At 67.5% G+C, this 385-nt stretch overlaps 1 protein-coding gene across 1 annotated transcript in view; it reads right to left on the bottom strand.

Annotated features, from left to right (window-relative positions):
• Positions 1–384, bottom strand: part of PLXND1 (plexin D1) — a gene marked incomplete at its 5' end in the record, with an annotated part of 64,958 nt that extends 64,574 nt beyond the window's left edge. Inside the window, one exon of the mRNA XM_031061629.1 lies at positions 4–384. Within this exon, the coding sequence (XP_030917489.1) occupies positions 4–384 (381 nt within the window). The remainder of the gene's footprint in view (positions 1–3) is intronic.
• Between the last annotated feature and the right edge of the window lies 1 nt (position 385).

A 385-nucleotide genomic window follows, 5' to 3' on the forward strand; every position in this document is an offset into this window, starting at 1 on the left:
GGGGTGGTTGGCTGCGACGTTCAGCATGCTAGGGAAGACAGCGACCGAGTCGCTCCCGCCCGGCGGGAAGCGCACGGCCACTGCCGAATTGTTTGCCATGCTGCGCAGCTGGCAGAGGCCCTGGTAGATGGAGCCGCAGACGACAAGGACGCCCTGCTCTGGGTCGGGCTGCAGGATCTTGTTGTAGTTGTTGGTGAGCACCCTGGGGTGTTCACAGGAGGCCTGCGGCAGCTGCGGTGCGTGGCACAGCGGGCTGTCCAGCACCGGCCCCACCGCCGCCTCCGCCTCCAGTGCCAGCTCGCCCCCCGACAGCTGGAACAACCGGTTGACGGCCGCCAGGTAAACGCGGGAGCCGGGGCCGTCCAGCGCAAAGTTGTTGGTAAGG

Source organism: Geospiza fortis, unplaced genomic scaffold (assembly GCF_000277835.1).
Source record: "Geospiza fortis unplaced genomic scaffold, GeoFor_1.0 scaffold128, whole genome shotgun sequence".
Lineage (NCBI taxonomy): Eukaryota > Metazoa > Chordata > Aves > Passeriformes > Thraupidae > Geospiza > Geospiza fortis.